This window comes from Ammospiza nelsoni, chromosome 20 (assembly GCF_027579445.1).
Source record: "Ammospiza nelsoni isolate bAmmNel1 chromosome 20, bAmmNel1.pri, whole genome shotgun sequence".
NCBI classification, from domain to species: Eukaryota; Metazoa; Chordata; class Aves; order Passeriformes; family Passerellidae; genus Ammospiza; species Ammospiza nelsoni.
In genome coordinates this window covers 2983922-2999981 of record NC_080652.1, presented here as the reverse complement: position 1 = coordinate 2999981, position 16060 = coordinate 2983922, and the positions used below count along the sequence as shown (strand labels likewise).

The window sequence follows — 16060 nt, the reverse complement described above, 5'->3', positions numbered from 1 at the left end:
GATGGGATAGAAAAGACTAAAATTCATGGCATCACAGAATCATTTAGGATGGAAAAGACCTCCAAGACCATACAGTCCAAACACTGATCCAGCCACCACTGACCCATATCCCCAAGTACCACATCCACATCTGTCTGGTTTTAAATCTCTCCAGCAGTGGTGATTCCACCACTGCCCTGGGCAGCCTCTTCCAGGGCTTGAAAACTCTTTGTGTGACAAAATTCCTCCTGATGTCCAATCTAAACCTCTTCTAACACAGCCTGAGGCCATTCCCTCTGCTCCTGTCCCTGTTCCCTGGAGCAGAGCCCGACCCCTGGCTGTCCCCTCCTGTCAGGAGCTGTGCAGAGCCACAAGGGCCCCCTGAGCCTCCTTTGCTCCAGGCTGAGCCCCTGCCCAGCTCCCTCAGCCCCTCCTGGGGCTCCAGACCCTTCCAGCCCCTCCATGCCCTCCTCACTGTGGGTGGCCCAGAAGCGAGCACAGGAATTTGGGTTTTTCCAGCCTCCTCCCCCAGCCCCGTGCAGGATAGAGCTCCCTGGTGCACCTCGGACAAGCAGCAAAGCCACACGGATCTGCAGAGGCTGGTCAGGCTGACCAAGGAGAACAGTTGAGAAAGGGGAACCAGAAAACAGCAGAAAGGAAGGACAGCAGCCAAGGAGGCTGCAAAGAGGGGAAAATCCAAACAAAAACCAGTGTGGACGTGCTGAGAAGGCAACAAAGACGTGGGGAGAACACACAAAACCTCTGACAAGGACTGGGGAAAGTAGACATGGAAAGAAAAAGGGGGTATATGTGGGGCAAAAGAGCTTTTGCTGGACAGAACAGTCAGGGGTTTAAAAAACAGAGGGACAGGGAGAAAACAGGGCAGAGACAAAGCCCTGGCTGCTGTTGGCACTGCCTGAGCAGGAGCAGGGGGTGATACCCCTCTGCAGGCTCAGGGACGGGTCAGTGCCCAGGGGGATTTCAGGGCCCTCCTGAGTCTCTCATCACTTGGGAGCAGATGTCACATGAGTGACACCACGGGGGACACCTGGCAGGAGCAGGACAGGAAGTGCCACATCCCACCACAGCCATGGGGGAAGGTGCCCAGCACCAACCCATGAATGTGCTCATGGAAAAGAGGAGGAGGGAAGGAGCAGAAACCAGTCCTGGCTCATGAGGGGTTAATTTATCAGCAATAACTGGGTGAGAGATCAGCCACAAGTGCAGCTTTAATCCATGGGGGAAATCCTGATCTTGTCTTAAATCGGTATTTTGTAGTTCAGGGCTCTTTGATAAGGGGGAAATGAATGTGATCATCTCCAAACTCAGAGAAATCCAATGTGCACCCAGACTGGAGCTGTTTGAACCCATCTCTGCCTGTACTTGAAACACACAGACACAATCCAGAGGTTTCTTCTGAAATGGGGAAACATTAATGATGTCTTTAAAAAATCAGGAGTCTGGGTTATAAAAAGAAGCTATTCCTATGTACCCTGGTTCTGTGGGCTTGTTCTGTAGGGACAGACAAATTAAAGGAGATATCAGGAAATTCTCAGGCTGAAGAAATGCCTCTGGGCACAAAGTCTGCTATGAAAACCAGCCCAAAATCTTATTTAAAAGGGTGAGTTCTCTCCAGTTTTAACACATGATCTCTTTATCCCCTTTTTTCTTCTTTTTTGAATTCCATAAGATTTAGGAAAAAGAATTTTATCCTTGTGGTACAGCCCCAGAGCAGATCTGGTTGCCCACCTGCAAACACCCCCTTTCAGCAGGACACAGCTCTCCTAAATCAGTGGAAACTCACAGGGGGCAAATCCTTGGATTTCTGTGGATAATTCGTGCCTAAAATAGCTGAGGCTTGGAATTTGTATCTAGTTGGGTTCCTCAAGCTCAGTTATGGTGGCCAGAAACAAATCAAATACAGCAAAGCCACCTCACTGAAGAGATTTAAAGTTCTGTTTCATTTAATTTTAAATCCTGGAAGGCTGAGGAAGGATCTTGTAGGAAGATTTATCTTTCTTCCTGCCTGAATAAATCAGCCCCAGCTTTGGGTCTGGCTTGAGCCTCTTCACAAAAATCTTGGGTTTTTTGGTCTCCGTGAAAAATCCCTCAGTACAGGAGGGGCTGTTGGGGTGTGGATCCTTTGGGTTGAGTTTTGGGGTTTGGGGGTGGCTGGAGTGACACCAGCAGCCAAAAACTCCTGTTGGGTTTGGTGGATCCTCAATCACACCAGTGAAAAATAGCTCTGAACAACTTCTCCCTCTAAACTATGAGGTTCAGTGGTGAAACTTAAAGGAATCCCCCTGGAAATGGAAGTCTCCAAGCACCCTGAGAGTTGTTGGGAGGCCAGCCTGGCCTTTACTGCTCCATTTCCATCTGAATTTCCAGCCAGGCAGCAGCCTTTGGGATAGAATTCATTCTGGTGGCTCAATTAAAAAGTTTTGCCAAATCAGCAATAAGCTGGAGTGATTTCTCCATCTCCCTGTCCTAAATGTTTTCTGTTAAAGTCATTTCTTCCACGAGGGTGTTTAAGGAGCCCTTCTGGTGTCGTCTCTGTTTAATTGCTTGCTCACTCCTACAGTACTGCCTACTCTAATTACTCCAGTCTAATTAAGAGGAGACAAAAACAACATTCTACTGGAGAATTAGTGAGACAAAGAGCCCTAGGAAGAAAAATGGGGATCTAATGGGGGGTAATTTGCTCATTAGCACTCTCCCTCCCCAAATTAACCTAAATGGGAGGAGAATGAGAGAAAAGAGAGAGAAACACTGACAGAAAGAGCAGAGACATACTTAGAAAGACAAACTGATGTGCCAGTTTCAAAGACCAGAAAAAAAGTTACCCCCAAAAAATTATATATATATAAATATATAAAAATTAAAAAGAAAAAAAAAAATCAGAAGATCCAAAATCTTGCTTGGAAAGCAGAGAAAGCACCAGAAAAGTCCAGAAGAACAACACCAATGCCACAGAAACCCCACTTGAGCCACGGCACAGAAAGCTGGTGGTTGGGCAGGAGTTCCTGGGGTGGTTTTCTACCTTATAGGCAACACGAGCTGGGCATTTCTTCCCAAGGCCTAGAGGTGGGGACATGTGTCTCAGCATCTCATACATGTCTGTGTAACTGATGCGCCCGCTGGCACCACAGGGATGGAGGCAAAAGCACCAGGACACAGAAATCCCATCGGATTGAGGCGCGGAAAAACGGGGAAGGGGTGGGGGAAAAGGCAACACAGTGGAGCAAATGAAAAGGGGGAGAGAGAGAGAGAAGGGAAAGCAGACAAGAAAACAGAGATCTGGTTAATCAGATTTCTCCGGGAAACAAAACCAAACTCAAGAGGTGGGGCAGGAGAAAGGAGGCTCCGCTTCCGTTGCTGTTTCGGCGCCCAACGTCTCCTCCTCCTGCAGGGGTGGCCCTGGAATGATTGATGCCCCTTGGGGAATAACTGATGCCCCTGGGGAATAACTGATGTCCCTGGGGAATGCTTGATGTCCCTGGGGAATGCTTGATGCCCCTGAGGAATCCTTGATGCCCCTGGGGAATGCCTGATGTCCCCTGGGGTAGAAGGGGTGGCAGGGCTGGGTTTGGCTGGCTGTTGGTGGGCTGGGGATGAAGGCTCCCCCATCACCCCCCAAAGCAGCCAGGTCACCATGCCAGGGAGAGCTGGGGGCAGAGTTATGGGACAGGGCTGGGGGAACACAGCCCAGCTTTCCTGCCAGGAAGCAGCACTTTGGGTTTGGGTGATGGGACAAGGGAGGAGTCAAACGTGGGGGAATTGCTGAGGGATGCACAGGGAGTGCTCCCACTCCAGGCTGGGATTCTGCAAATTCCTGTTCCAGTAAAAGCAGAGCCCAGCCCTAGCAGGAGGTGGGAGGAGAACCTGCTCCTCCCTTACTTTTGGCACTTTCCTTGTTTTTTAGCAGGAGGTGGGAGGAGAACCTGCTCCTCCCTTACTTTTGGCACTTTCCTTGTTTTTCACCAAGCCAACCTCAACTACGAATTGCAGAGGTTTGGGAAAAGTCGCTCAGAGCAGCCCATTGCTGAGGGCATCTCCCTTCAGCACTCGATGGAAAAATCCTGGCCTGAAAAACAAGGGGTGCAAAACAGCAAGAAAGTCCTGCTTCACCTTTTTGTTCCTGTTGGAACTGGGAGCAGAACTGTGCCAATCTCCTTTTGTTCTCTCAACTGCTTATACAATGTGCAAATCTCTGCTGCCTGGCATCTGAGGAGACCCAGGGATGTTATTAATTAGAGTTTCACCCCTGGAAAAGCAGGATAATGTCCTCATCTCTATACCAACAAAGAAAACCTAAGCACCCATTTAAACCCCCCTTTCTGAGCAGGAACCTTCCCAGCAGCCCAGTGCCCTGACACACCATCTCAGTTCCTATGTAAAGCTTTGATGGAGGAGGAGAGAACTCACCCAGCCCAAAACATCTATTCCTGTCCCTGGTAACTGTGCAGATAAAATCCCACCCAGCTCTCCCAGCCCAGAGCTGATTTGGAGGCTGCTGAGAGACACAAATGGAGCTGGAGCCAATGTCCTCCCCTGGCTCCTTCCTGCTCCTGGGCTTGGGGTCTCCTCTTCCTCTGCAGAGCTTCAGAGCTCTTAATCCTCACTCAGGTGTGGGAAACACCTGGGCTGGAGTGGAGAATAAGAGGAAGCTCTGGCTGGTCGCTTCCAGCCTTCTCCTTCATCCTCTGTTTTCCAATAAATTCCCTGCCTGCAACTTGGTCCCCACTGCTGCCCATCCCATGCTGATTTCTCAGCAAGATCTGTCCCAAATCCCCCACCTGGGCTCCCAAGCACAGTGAACTCCCCCTTTGCCATGAGCAGGAGCTTTCCCTGGGTGTCCACCACAGCTTAGAGACGTCATTTAACCCCCAGGTCATCTCTGGCTGTGGCACCACGGAAAACTCATCCCTCATCCCTTATCTCTGCCCAGATCCAATGGATTTCCAGCTCAGGAAGTTGATCACTCAACAATGCTACGAAGCCAAACCAAAGTTGCTGCTCCCTGGAAACCGTGGGATGCCATTTCTCTCTGGAATCTATTGAAGTGCTGGGATAATTTTCCCCAGGACTTCCCAGCTGGAGCTGGCAGGATGGAAGCTGGAGGGTTCCTGTCCCATAAAACTGCCTGTCCCCAGCCAGCTGGGGTGTGGGAGGAGACAGGGAAGGGATGCATGGAGGAGAAAGGAGGCAGTCAGTCAATCATTCCTTTTTTCAGGCAAGGGATTGGTTACGTTACACTTTCTGTTCTCTACTGGTTGCATTTGCACTCGGGGGAGGGAAGAGGGGATAAAAAGAAACAGAACCAGGACTAGAGATGCTGGAGGGATCTCTGAAATTCCAAACCTTGTAGGCCACCCTATGAGGGCACTTCTTTCCTAGGCCCAGGGGTGGAGCAATTACACGTAACAAATTGTACATATCCTTATAATGAATGCGGCAACTGGAAAGGAAACACCAGAGGTTATGACAGCAAAATCCAACAGGAATCAGCTTTTCCACAGGCAAACAGGGAAAAAAAATCAGCTTTTCCACAGGGAAACAGGGAAAATCAGCTTTTCCACAGGGAAACAGGGAAGAATCAGCTTTTCCACAGGCGAACAGGACAAGTTGGAAGGGCAAAACACGCTGAAAAGAAAGGTTAGTCTGGAAAGGAAGGAGCCACTTTAACACACACAGAGAACTTCCAACTGCTCACCCAACCTGATATCCTTGGATTTTCCTCTGGGAAACCTTCAGTGCTGTGTGGAAGGCTTCCCAAGCATTTGGTTTCCTTTCCCACTCATGCTTTAATTCCCTGTCCTGAGCATCAGCCTCCAGACTCTGCTTCCCAACACCCAGAGCCTGCAGGCTACAAAGAGCCCCTTTAATGGATTATACCTGGGATTTTATTACAGCTCTTCAATGGATTATTGCCAGGATTCAAATTAGCTGCTTTAAAACCTTGGGAACCTTTCCCTGCCACTGTCACCTCCTACATAACCCCAGCAGGGCCATTCCTGAGCAATGAGGAATTTGCTGGGAGAGCAGAAAGTGTCACCTCCAGAGCCTATTGGGCATTGGCACTGGGAAAATCCCACTTTCAATATGAGAAGGAGAAATCAGACACCTCCTGGAAGTTTTATGGTCAGTCTCATTAACTTCCCACAATAATTTCAGCTAATTAAACAGCAGGATTATATTTCTTAAATTTTTTGTATAACCAGCTTGTAGGTGAGAAGAGCTGAACTTCAAAACTACCTCTGAAGAAAACTGGAATGCTTTTGTGCCTTAGATTAGAAATGGGGCTGTGTGTTCTATCCCCACCTGTCAGAGCTGGGGCAGCTCTCTGCTGTCCATGGGGCAGTTGTTTCTTTCTCTCTCCCACAGCCAATCCTCCCTGCAGGAGATCTCTGCTGTCCATGGCCACTGAGTGTCCCTGCAGGGCTGATCCAATGCCAGCATCCCATGGGGAGATGCTGCGCCCAGGGCAGGAGCCAAGCATTCCTGCCTGGATCCAATCTGAGCCTGGCACAGCACAGCAGCCTCTGCCCCCTGCATTGCCAGAGGAGCAGCTTTCTGCTGCCCTGCATGGCCAGAGGGAGCCCAGGCCCATCTGCAGCAGCCCTGGAGCTGCAGAGGAAAACTCCCCCCTTGTGCAGGATCCCTGCTGCAGCAGAGCCACAGCTGGCACTGCAGGAGGGCTGAGCCCCCCTGGGATGGGGCTGGGACACCGCCCTGACACACAGGGGACAGGTAGTATTCAATGGTTTGTTTTCTTTATTTGTACCATTGTATTTGTATTTTTAATTTTCCTAGTAAAGAACTGTTATTCCTATTTCCGTATCTTTGCCTGAGATCCCCTTAATTTCAAATTTATAGTAATTCAGAGGGAGAGGGTTTACATTTTCCATTTCAAGAGAGGCTCCTGCCTTCCTTAGCAGACACCTGGCTTTTCAAACCAAGGCATTTGGCCTCTCTGTATTTATTTTGGTGCATTCTGTAAAGAAGGCTGGAATGTTTTGGGAGAACTCTTTCAGTGTTGCTGCTTTTTGGGATGTGAAGAATTAAGGTCTATTCAAAGCCTTCTCCAATCAAGTCCAAACTGTGAATTTGAGAGGAAATGGAACCATGCAAGTCTTGGCTCCAGGCCTAATTGTGGGTCTAAAAAGGATTTGGTTTAACTGAAGCACCAAGTTTACACTTTCCTTACAATTTTAGAAGGATTCTGGAAAATCAGGGGGTTGCACATACGGCTGAACACTTCCCTGAGCTCTCCAAGAGTTTGAGGAAGGCTGGAAAACCAACAAATGCTTTGCCTTGGGAGATCATGGCACAAAATCAGGACGAACAGGGATCCTTTTCCCGGTTCAGAGAATTCCAGAATGGTTTGGGGTGGAAGGACCTTAAAGTCCATCCCATCCATGCCATAGCAGGGACACCTTCCACCATCCCAGGGTTCTCTAAGCCCCTCCAGCCTGGCCTTGGGCACTGCCAGGGATGGAGCAGCCACAACCTTTTGTTTAAATCTGATTTTCCTCAGCATCCCGTTATCCCAGAGAGCCCAGAGCCCCCTTGGGAGCACCTGCAGCTCCTCCTGAGTGCTCTGGGGACAGCTGATGGCAATGGGATGGCCAGAGCAGCATCACCACTGTCCCCACTGGGTGGGCACTGGGAGAGGAATAAAACTGATAAAGAACTCACTTTCTATACGTTGAACAAATAAAGGCTCCTATAAATCCAGTTGTGTTTTCTTTCCCTGTTCATCCTTAAATCCTGTTTTTCCTGCTTTCTTAATTAACTCTCACCAAACCACCCTGGGGTCCCTATTTCTCTCAGCCTCTCTTTTTTTTTTTTTTTTGTGAGCTCAAGGCTTTTTGTCACCCCCAAATGCAGCAGTTTTCCAGTACTCCCCCCTAGGGAGGGTGGCACAGCTGGAATAACAGCTCCTAACTGCCTTTTTTACTTCAATTTCAATGTTTTTTTCCTAGAAAAGTTGCCAAGAATTTGGATTTTGTAACAAAACCAGTGTTAATATCAGAAATAGGGGTAAAATACACATTAAGTTGTGTTTAAAATATTATCTATATAATAAAAATATAACAATTGTGGAGCATCTTTCGTTGGGGGTCTCAAGCTAAGAAAAATGGATAAACACTGTAATTCCATTTTCCTTGGGATAATCAAGAAGAGACCTTGGGAAAAGTGATAGCTAGTGACCACATTCAGTTCAAATCATGGAATAATCAAATCATGGAATAATCAAATACTAAAATCAGTTGAGTTGAAAAAGACCTCTAAGATCAGAAAGGTCTTAAATCAAAATTATTGAAAGCTCAGTTCTGCCTTAAAGTGTGGAAGGATTTCAGATTTGTGGAGATTTTAGTCCCACTTCTGAAAATGTGATTTCAGTGGAACTGTTCACACTCAATAACTTCCCACCAGAGTGAAAAGGAAACAGGGTTAGAGAAAAAAAATAAAAACAAAAAACCAGAATTAGCATCTTAGTATGTGACATTTTCTGCATTAGCAGCTCTGTGAGTGGAAAGTTTGGCCCCTGAGTGACTCAGAGTTAACAGAGCAAGAAATCTTCCTGTAAACTCACTGCTGGTGCCTCTTCTGGATGGAAAGTTCCTGAATATAAACATTAAAAATCCACATTGATCCCATTTTCCCCCTTGCAGGTGTGTTCCTCCTCCCACAGATGTAAAGCCAAGGCTGTTTTTCTAAGGAGCACTCCCGAGTTTTCAGCTTCATTGAGATTTTTTTCATTGAGGATTGGATTAGAAAAAGGGAAAAAGAAAAGCTATTTGTGCCTACTAAATCCCCACAAAGGATTTGCTGTGTCACAGACCTCGTGGGGATGAAAATCTGCCTGGAGATTACAAGCTGGTAGTAAGTGTGGAGTAAATATTCAGGTTGGTAGTAGGGGTGGCTTGGAGCAGTTCAAATCCCCCACAGTTCAGAGAAATGCAGGTTTTTGGAATAAGTTTCCATTTAAAGTTAGGCTAAATCATTTGAAGTGAGATTTGAAAGCAGTTTAATTGCATCCTAGCAGGGAGTTTGAGATGTTGCTTATCCAAATACTCCCTGCCTCTGTCTCTGCTGAAGGGAAACAAAAAAGAAAGGAAAGATTGGAAGAGCTGGAGGCATCACAAATCCAGAGGAGATTCATGGCACAGGAACTCACAGGGAGGAAAAAAGGGATCCAAAATTAGCAGAGCTTTAAATTAACAAAGAGTCTCCCAACAGGCAAATTCCCAAATAGAATATCAAGGGATTATTGGGACCTTCGACAGAGCATCCAGAAATGAGAATAACCCCATCACCAGGGCTGTGGTGCAGCAGTACAGAAAAGCCAGAAAAGCAATATATTAAATCAGTCCTGCTCTTAAGTAGTCATTGGGCAGGGCCATTCCCTCAATTTAAGAGAAAATTCCTTAATTTGGGGTCTGTGCTGCTGCTCCACTGCCTAAGCCCAGTGTACAGGCCCCTGTGTCTTGGAAAAAATAAAATTTAAAAATAAACATTGTCCAGTGTGAGAAAACCATCCCCTCCTTTAACCCACTCATAAAACAGGAATATTTTATCAGAGAATAAAATATAAGAATTAAACACTTCTAAACTTTGGCCCATTTAATTTCATCCTGATAATTCTGCACATCTTATAACTTCAACTGCAACTCCTGAGCTAAATATTACTGAAAAGGCTAAAATTCCCACGTAGAGTTTGATGTCACTACAAGGAGGCTTGCAGGAGGAAAATGTTGTGTTTAATGAGGAAAGGCTGTTTGAAAAAATCCCATTTATTCAGGAAACCACCCCAAGGCAGAGGAGCATCACATCATTCCCTGTGGGAGCGGGTGGGAGGATGGAGCAGAGCCTGCAGGACCTGACTCAGATGCAGCCTGAGGTGTCTGCACAGCATTTGGGAACCCACTAAGGTTGAGCTCAATTAAAACAACGCTGCACAAATGAGGTGTGAACCTCTCCCACTCCCTCAAGTGCTGCCAACAGCCAGAGATTTGCGGATTTGCATCTCCGGATGGGATGCAGGAACCAAAAGCTCCTTTTGGAAGTGCTAAATCACTTTTCTCCAGGGCCATTTAGGCGGGCTCAGTGGAACTGAGGCTTTAATCTGTTCATTTTTGGCTGCGCTTTGCTTGCAGGATTTGGGTGTGCGGGAAGGAAACGCCCTTGCAGTGACACCAGCTCTGTTCCTCTCCAGCGCTCAGGGAATCGCAGCATTTAACAGCAGTGGTACCCAAATCCTGGGGCTGTTTACGGGCTCTGGGCGTGCTCAGGTGCAGCATTACAGCTGCAGTGTCCCTCTGTCCTTATCCTGGTGTCCCTCTGTCCCACCCTGCTGTCCCTGTGTCCCGCACGTACCAGGCTGCCGGGTCGTACTCTGCCCACACCCGCACGAACTCGTCCAGGTGGTGCGGGCCGAGGATGGAGGAGTCCCGGGTTAGGTACTCGAAATTGTCCATGATCACTGCCACGAACAGGTTCAGCATCTGCGGGGACGGGGAAAGAGGAGCAGAGAAGGGAGGGGAGAAAGAAGGGAAAGGAGAATGCGGAAGGAGAAAATGGGAAAGAAGGGAGAGGGGAGCAGAGAAGAGAAGGGAGGAAGGAAATGGGAAAGGAGAAAGGGGGAAGAGAGGAAAAGGGAAAGGAGAAAGAGGGAAGAGAGAAAAAGGGAAAGGAGAAAGGAAGGGGGAAAGGGGAAGGGAAGGGAAAAAAAGGGGAAGGGAAGGCAAGGCAAGGGAGAAAGGAGAAGGGAAAGAAGAAAGGGGGAAGAGAGGAAAAGGGAAAGAAGGGAGAGGGGAGCAGAGAAGGGAAGGGGGAAAGGAGAAAGGGGAAGGGAGAAAAAGGGAAAGGAGAAAGGAAGGAAAAGGAGAAGAGAGAGGGAAACAGAAGGGAGCAGAGAAAGGAGAAGGGAAATGAGAAAGGGGGAAGAGAGGAAAAGGGAAAGGGGAAAGGAAGGGAAAGGAGAAGAGGGAGGAACAGAGAAGGAAAGGGAGAAAGGAGAAGAGAGAAGGGAGAAAGAAGAGAAAGGAGATGGGGGAAGGGAAAAAAGGGGAAAGGAGAAGGAAAATGGGAAGGGAAGGGTGGAAGGTAAAAAGGAAGGGGAATGGGAATGAGAATAGAATTTTAAAAATTAAAACCTGGTAGAGAAGCATGCATGAGTCCCATAACTGGATGTTTCTACAAGGAGCAGCCTCACCCCAGGGAGAAACTCTCGGAACACAGCCCTGGATCCCTGAGAATGCCACTGCTGCCTCCTCCTCTCCTGCCCATTTTCCCACAGCCCCATCACTGGTGCTGCCTCCAGCATGATCCAGCCTGGATCCCATCTCAGCAGATCAATGAAATGAGTGTGATGCTCCCAGGAAAGGCTGCTGAACTCACACATTGTCCCACTGCCCTTCTTCTGAGGGACGGTATAAATCAAGCCAAACCCCATTAATGCTTAATTCCAAATGTTAGACACCCTGTGAGAAGAGAGATAAACCCTTTCCCTTTAATGATTGAATGATCTCTTTAGGGATTTTATCAGCAGGATGATAAATGGGGTTTAGCTAAGTTGGCTCGGTGGTGTCTAAATTATAATTAGGGATGAGGAGGAGGCACAAGGATGAGGAGGGTTTGGGGGATCCACAGCAGCACCTCCACTTTGAGGGGTCAGGACTGACTTACCAGGAAGGAGCAGAGGAAAATGAACGACACAAAGTAGAAATAGGCGAAATCACTGCCACATTCCTTTTTGGTGAGGCCAGAGAGGGGGTCACAGGCCCTGTTGCTCAAGCAGGACAACATGATCTCGTGCCAGGCTTCCCCCGTGGCGCTCCTGCAACACCAGAGCAGAGGCTGAGTTTATCCAACCCTCCCCATGACAGCCATCCTGCAATAATACTGCACCAAATTAACCAAATTAATGAGGGGGAAGGTTGTGTCTAGGAGCAGAGACTGTATTTACACTGGGAGTTGGAACAACTCACGAAGAAGAAAGGAGAAGGAACATTTCCCTCTGTTACAGGGGGGTAAAAGAAACCAGACAGGTTCAGGTAGGCTAAAAGCTTTATTGCTTCTGTGGAGAATAAAACCAAATTGATTTAAACAAACCTGAGTAAACAGTTTAGATTGTTGCCTTTTGAACCTAGTGCTGGCTTTAAAGCCAGTGCAGAGGATGGGAAATGAAACCAGGCTTTTCCACTGGAATCTCTTATGTCCTTTATCAGGCAGATAAATTCCAGCATGGGCTGGCTGGATTGGGTCTCTTTTTCATCACAGTCTCCTGGATGTTCTTTATCCGTTTCCTCCTACCCCCCTATTTCCTATTTTCCTATTGAGAGAAAAGAGCCAAAAGGAAAAACCCTGGAGTCCCAGAGAGTTTGTCCTCAAAATAAAGCAGTGCCTGTGAAGTGCACCCTTGGTTTGGAAGTCAGGGATTCTCCACATGCACTTAGTCTGAATTCCTGTTTCACTAAATTTTCTGCTTCCCAAAATTCCTTTTTTCTCCTCAACATTGAGGGGGAAAAAAGGAATTTTGCCTTTTATTCACAAACTTTGGGAAAACTCAGTGCTCCATCTAACCTGGAATAACTTCCAGGCTACTCTGAATTACAGCAGATTTCCCTCCTGGTGCCTGGGTGCTAAAGGCCCATTCCCTTTGTGGGGAATTGTGCAGAAACCAGCTCCCATCCCAATCCTGCTACCTCTGCTCCTCACTCCCTCTGCTGTGGGGCTGGTGAGGGACCATGAGGCTGAATAATGTCCCAGTTTTATTAAAATTCAGAGTTCTGAATCCAGTGGTTATTCTGAGCTAGAGAGGGCTAATTCCATTTCTGTCTGGCTTCACAGAAACTCCCAGGCAAGGATCCAGCACCAAGCACCACAGAATCCTTGGAGCTGAGCCCTGGAAGGGGCTGCTGTTCACTGAGGGGTCTCCACAGCTGGATGAGGAACATCTCCCCCAAACTGCCCCAAGCTGGAGCAGGTCTTAAGGTGAAAATCTGTTCTTTAATTGATTGGTTTTCAACTTGAAAATGCTAAGTTTCCAGGCAGGATGGATCCAGAGGGAAACACCTGAATTCTGAAGCAGAGGTGGGGTTGGTGTAGGAGCTGGTGACTTCTGGTTATACAAAAATTGCCAATTAAAGCAATTCTCACTTAAAAAAAAAATTAACCAAGTTTCAGGACAGGAAACACATCAATCAGTTAAACCAGTGGGGTTCTGATCTATATTCAGCTTCTGCCTGAGTTGCCTTGGGGGTCACAGCTCTGGGTGACACTTTGTGGAGGGGCTGAATCCGATCTGCTGAGGAGGAGGAAGCAGGAGTAGATAATTTACACAAATATCTATTTTATAGGATGCCCAAGTCTGAGCAGCTCAACTGGCACCTGCACAAAGATATTTTTGCTGTTCACACACAACCAGAGGGTGTTTCATCCTATCCTTACCTGAACAGGAGCATCAGGGCTTGGAGGAAGGTGCGGAAGTTGTTGTGCCGATTAATGGAGGTTTCATCATCTAAGGCAATGTTCCCAAACACCTGCAGGAAAACAGAAGGGATTCAGCCAGGCACATCAAGTGGAGCTGGAAAATAAGGCAGGGAAAGAATTTGTCCTTGTTTAAAGGCTCTCAAAAGCTGGAATAATTTCTGTGCTGAAAAGGGAGATAAAAATGTGTTGTGGAGATTAAACACAAGATTAATGTGCTTTGTATTCACAAAGGTCCTTTCCAGCAGTTCAGCTCCATCCCAGGCCAAGGAAAGTTTATTATTTCTTCTCAGGAAGGTGCAGTGCATGGGCTGCTCCCTCCTCTCAGCCTCTTGGTGTGTCCATAGCCAGGGGAAGAGTCTTTTCCCATGGGATTCACAGATGTCCAGTGCTGAAATGTGATCCAGGCTCATGCCCACCGCTGGCTTGTCCAGCTCACTGGGGACACTTCAACACAAAAGCTGACAATTAAAGTTGGAAAAGAGGCCTTTTTTTCATTTCTAATTTACCTGCACCAGAAAAGAAGAGACTTTCCTCATCACAAATCAGTGCTGCTCCTGCTGTGGAGGCAACAACCATCTGCACTCTGAACAAACCCAGGCTTCTTATGGGCAGAATGAAAGAATGAAATATTTTACCTGCATGCCTATAATGGCATAGATGAAGAAGAGCATTGCAATGAGGAGACACACATAAGGCAAGGCCTGTGGGAAAGGAAAAAGTGGATTAATGACAGCAAATGCAAACACTGAATTCCGTGGCAGGACTGAGTTTTATAGCATTTGTCCTTTTCTTAGGTTGGAAATGGGGCTGTGTAATAAGTTCCTATCTGTCAGAGCTGGGGCAGCTCTCTGCTGTCCATGGGGCAGTTGTTTCTTTATCTCTCCCACAGCCAACCCTCCCTCCAGGAGATCTCTGCTGTCCATGGCCACTGAGTGTCCCTGCAGGGCTGATCCAATGCCAGCATCCCATGGGGAGATGCTGCGCCCAGGGCAGGAGCCAAGCATTCCTGCCTGGATCCAATCTGAGCCTGGTACAGCACAGCAGCCTCTGCCCCCTGCATTGCCAGAGGAGCAGCTTTGTGCTGCCCTGCATGGCCAGAGGGAGCCCAGGCCCATCTGCAGCAGCCCTGGAGCTGCAGAGGAAAACTCCCCCCTTGTGCAGGATCCCTGCTGCAGCAGAGCCACAGCTGGCACTGCAGGAGGGCTGAGCCCCCATGGGATGGGGCTGGGACACCGCCCTGACACACAGGGGGCAGGGCATGGTCTGACTCTGGCAGTGGGTTGTTTTTATTTGTACTTTTACATTTGTATTTTTAATGTTCCTAGTAAAGAACTGTTATTCCTGCTCCCAAATCTTTGCCTGAGAGCCCCTTTATTTCAAAATCATAATAATTTACATTTTCCATTTCAAGAGAGGCTCCTGCCTTCCTTAGCAGACACTTGTCTGTTCACACCAAGACAGTCTTTCAGGTGTAGGGTCTGGAAAGAGGATATGAAGAATTCTGGCAGCCCTTAGGAGACAAACCCCTGGAGCCAGGTGTTCATGGATCACACAACAGTCAGGGCTTTCCAAGGGGTCTCTCTGTATCCTTGGAAGCAGCAAGCAGGTAAAACACAATCTGAGGTTCAGCAGCAAACACTGGAGCTACCAGCAGGCACTGACACTTTGTGTGCATCATTGTATGAACATTAATTGTTAATGACCTTGCTGGAAATTCAGTCTGAGCAAAAAAAATAAATTTCCAAGAAATGAGTTCCTGCTCTGAAACAGGCCCAGTTTGGAATCCCAGGAGGACAAAAAGATTTTGAGTTTTAGCGAGAAATCAGTGAAGGCTGCAATGTAATTATGTCACCCAGGCTGAGAGTGACAGCTATTTTCCACTTGGGCTAAATGAATGGGTAATTAATGCCTCTTAATTAGTAATAACTCAAAAATAGAGAAGTCTTGCCCTCAGGCCAGCTCCTGTGGTGCCTGAGGCAGGAGTTCTGCAGGCCAAGGGAGCAGGAATTGTAGAATCATTAAATATCTTGAGTTGAAAAGACACCCAAGGATCATCGAGTGCCACCCCTGTCCCTGCCCAGCCCCCCCAGCAGCCCCACCCTGGGCACCCCTGGCAGCGCTGCCCAAAGGCTCCTGGAGCTCTGGCAGCCTCGGGGCCGTGCCCATTCCCTGGGCAGCCTGGGCAGTGCCAGCACCCTCTGGGGGCAGAGCCTTGCCCTGAGCTCCAGCCTGAGCTGCCCTGGCCCAGCCCCAGCCGTGCCCTGGCTCCTGTCCCTGGCCCAGAGCAGAGATGGGAGCTGCCCCTCGGGAGGAGCTGCAGCCCCGGGGAGCTCTGCCCTCACTCTGCTCCAGCTGAGCAACCGCAGAGCCCTCAGCTGCTCCTCACGGCCCCTCCAGAGCCTTCCCCATCCCTGTGTCTCTCCTTTGGACACTCTCACAGCTTTTTCTTACTGAGGTGCCCAAAACTCCCCAGCACTGGGGGTGAGGCCCAGCCCAGAGCAGAGCAGGACAATGCCATCCCCGGCCCAGCTGCCATCGCTGGGCCTGAGGCACCTCTGGGACAAAACCTGGAGGAAACCTG

General features: G+C 48.3%; 1 protein-coding gene across 1 annotated transcript in view; it reads right to left on the bottom strand.

The window, feature by feature from the left end:
* The window catches only part of LOC132082091 (voltage-dependent N-type calcium channel subunit alpha-1B-like), a 316197-nt gene that overhangs the window by 24059 nt on the left and 276078 nt on the right, over positions 1-16060 (bottom strand). The window contains exons 37-41 of the mRNA XM_059486140.1: positions 14115-14180; positions 13438-13529; positions 11674-11824; positions 10363-10490; positions 3020-3116 (exon numbers count right to left, since the gene is read on the bottom strand). Of these exons, the coding sequence (XP_059342123.1) occupies positions 3020-3116; positions 10363-10490; positions 11674-11824; positions 13438-13529; positions 14115-14180 (534 nt within the window). The remainder of the gene's footprint in view (positions 1-3019; positions 3117-10362; positions 10491-11673; positions 11825-13437; positions 13530-14114; positions 14181-16060) is intronic.